This window comes from Panthera uncia (genome assembly GCF_023721935.1).
Source record: "Panthera uncia isolate 11264 chromosome A3 unlocalized genomic scaffold, Puncia_PCG_1.0 HiC_scaffold_11, whole genome shotgun sequence".
Taxonomy (NCBI): Eukaryota; Metazoa; Chordata; class Mammalia; order Carnivora; family Felidae; genus Panthera; species Panthera uncia.
Window position 1 is genome coordinate 89,622,744 of NW_026057578.1, and position 2,984 is coordinate 89,625,727.

The 2,984-nt window shown below is 39.6% G+C and overlaps 1 protein-coding gene across 1 annotated transcript; it reads right to left on the bottom strand.

Moving 5' to 3' along the window:
- Positions 1–358: 358 nt before the first annotated feature.
- LOC125936032 (high mobility group protein B2-like) lies at positions 359–2,644 on the bottom strand. Its single transcript, XM_049649849.1, has 3 exons — positions 2,510–2,644; positions 1,864–1,935; positions 359–1,257 (listed from the first exon to the last, which is right to left on the bottom strand). The coding sequence occupies exons 1-3, from the start codon at positions 2,642–2,644 to the stop codon at positions 493–495; spliced, it is 972 nt and encodes a 323-aa protein (XP_049505806.1). The 3' UTR covers positions 359–492.
- Positions 2,645–2,984: the final 340 nt, after the last annotated feature.

Sequence of the window (2,984 nt, forward strand, 5' to 3'; positions counted from 1 at the left end):
ATCAGTTTTACTAGACTGAGGTCTAGGTGTCAGCAGGGTTAACTGCTTCTGGTGGCTCTGAGAAGAGGATTTGTTTCCTTGCCTTTTTCAGTTTCTTTCTTTTTTTAATATACATAATTTTATTACAATTTAAAAAAAAAAAACAAAACGCAAAATTCTAAAAAACCCAAATTTACTATTGATACTAATTCCTACAAGTTTGCTGTGCTACAGTACACAAGTCAAGAAATGAAGAAAACCATTAAATATTTAGAAACATTCAACATCAGAAGCTTTAAAATCTAACTGTATGTAGTAGCCCCTCGAAAAGCTACAACCTGCATTCTTAAAAAAGTATTTTCTCTACAAAGAATCTTATCTATGCAAAATACAAAAATCTGTACAGTTTTTATACTGAAGCTAATATTGAGCTGCACTTGAATTCACATTCTTAGCAAAACAATTGCCTGAGCACACACGCACACTCCACACATATCATTACAGGATAGCCATTTATGCTTCATCTTCCTCCTCTTCCTCATCATCTTCATCTTCCTCCTCCTCCTCCTCTTCCTCCTCTTCCTCCTCACCCTCTGGTTCATTCTTCTTCTTTGAACCTGTAGGCCTACTAGGGCCCTTCTTTCCCGCTTCACTTTTGCCCTTGGCGCGATATGCAGCAATATCCTTTCCATACTTCTCTTTTAGCTTAGCCGCCTTCTGTTCATATGGTTGTTTATCTTTGGCTGACTGTTCAGACCACATTTCACCCAATTTTTTTGCAGCATCCCCAATGGATAAACCAGGGTGTTCACTTTTGGTCTTTGAGCGATGTTCAGAACAAAACAGGAAGAATGCAGATGGAGGCCTTTTAGGAGCATTGGGGTCTTTCTTCTTTCCTTTCTTGTCTCCTTTGGGAGGAACATAATTTTTCATCTCCCTGTCATAGCGAGCTTTGTCACTTTTTGCCATATCTTCAAATTTCGACTTTTCCTTCGCAGACATGGTCTTCCATCTCTCGGAACATTTCTTGGAGAATTCAGCGAAATTGACCGAAGAGTCTGGGTGTTTCTTCTTGTGCTCTTCCCGGCAGGTCTGCACGAAGAAGGCGTACGAGGACATCTTGCCCCGTGGCTTGTTGGGGTCTCCTTTACCATGGTGACAGACGGTGTCTACCTGGAGGTAGCTTTTCCTCAGAGTCCCGCGGAGGGGCCGGATCCAACAGAGACGCTTCCTTCCCAGGGCTCCGGCGTGAACTGGTTTATCTGCCTTTTTCAGTTTCTAGTGGATACCTGTACTTCTCTGTTTGTGGCCTCTTCTTCCATCTTCTAAGCACATTGCCTTCTCCTCTGACTGACTGCTCCTGCATCTCTCTTACTTGTGAGGTCATTTAAGGGCCTATCTGTATAACCTAGGGTGTCTCCGCATTTTAAGATCCTTAACTCAATCATGTCTGCAAAGTCCATTCACCACTGAAGATAACATTCACAGGTTCTGGACATTAAGATGTGGACACTTCTGGAGACCTTATTCAGCCTACAGCCTACCACACTATTCATCTTCCACATTTTGGTTTCTATGTCTTTCCCCCAGAGAGGATGACTTGACCCTCCAATCTCCAGTCTCCAATGTGCTCCCTCACATTGTCTCATTCAGCAAACCCTCTCTTTTTATTTCACCTCAATTACTTTTCAGTTTAACACCTGCTCTTTCACCAGGCTTTAAGCCAAAAAGGTCAGAGAACACGTCTATTTTATCATTGTTGAGTAAATAACCTAGTGATGTGGGGGTGCGTTTTCACTTTTGCCACCAAAGGGCACAACTTGGTTTCCTTAAGCAACTTGAATTTATGATAACGACATTTGAAGTAACATTTTCCTTTTTTACCTTGTTCGATTTTTCCAGCGTACTTTCTTTTACAATAGGCTGAGGGAAAGCATTTTTAGGAAAATTTTCTTTCTGGCAAGAAAAACAAAACAAAACAAAATAAAATACCCCAAATTAAAAGCCCTGTAAGCATGTAAGTTAGTTATCAAGTGTTTTCACATGTAGTGCACTCTGCCCTCTTCTCAAAGAAATAGAAACTATAATATCTGTACAACAACAATCCTTACCAATTATGGGGTTTTTTTTGCATTTGCATTTTTATGGAAGTATATTTAACATACAATAAAATGTGTAAGTGTTTACCATTCACATTTTAATTAACAACTGAATGCTTCAAAGCTAACTCTTTGGCAGGTCTATAAAAACAAAATAAATGACCTTCAATTTTTAATTACTTTTTTATGGCCTTAAGCACTATACCTGTTTGTGGTAAAAACTATGGAATAGAAAGAACCCAGATAGGAAAATAAAAATCATGAATAATATCACTACCCAGCAATCATTAGTCTTTATCCTGAGTGGCCAGGTGTCATTTTTGGTCCCTTCTATGAGCTCTCTTCACTTTTCTCAGATAGGTCTATCCAGTCCATCTATAAATACTGTTTATATGTCAGTGACCCCCAAAATCTATTATCTCCTCTTTTACCTCTCTCTGGCCTACAGAGGACTTGGCATCTCTGCTTGAATGTCCAATGGATATCCCAAATATAACATTTGCTGAAACAGAACCTTTGACTTTTGCTCCTTCTCGTTGTCCTTCCCGGTCACATCGGTATTTCATTCCAAAAATTTAGGATGTGACTTTGAAAAGTGACACCAAAAAAATCACAAAAATAACTTAAATTAGTGCAGAATTCTTATTGAACTAGTTAGAACTTGATTTTTAAAAATTTTTTAGGTTATTTATTTATTGTGAGAGACAGAGAGTGAGTGGGGGAGAGGCAGAGAGAGAGAGGGAGAGAGAATTCCAAGCAGGCTCCACACTGTCAGCACAGAGCCCAATGCGGGGCTCAAACTCTCAAACCGCAAATTCATGACCTGAACCAAAACCAAGAGTTGGATGCTTAACTGACTAGCCACACAGGTGCCCCAAACTATTCAGAATTTAACACCCAGGAAAA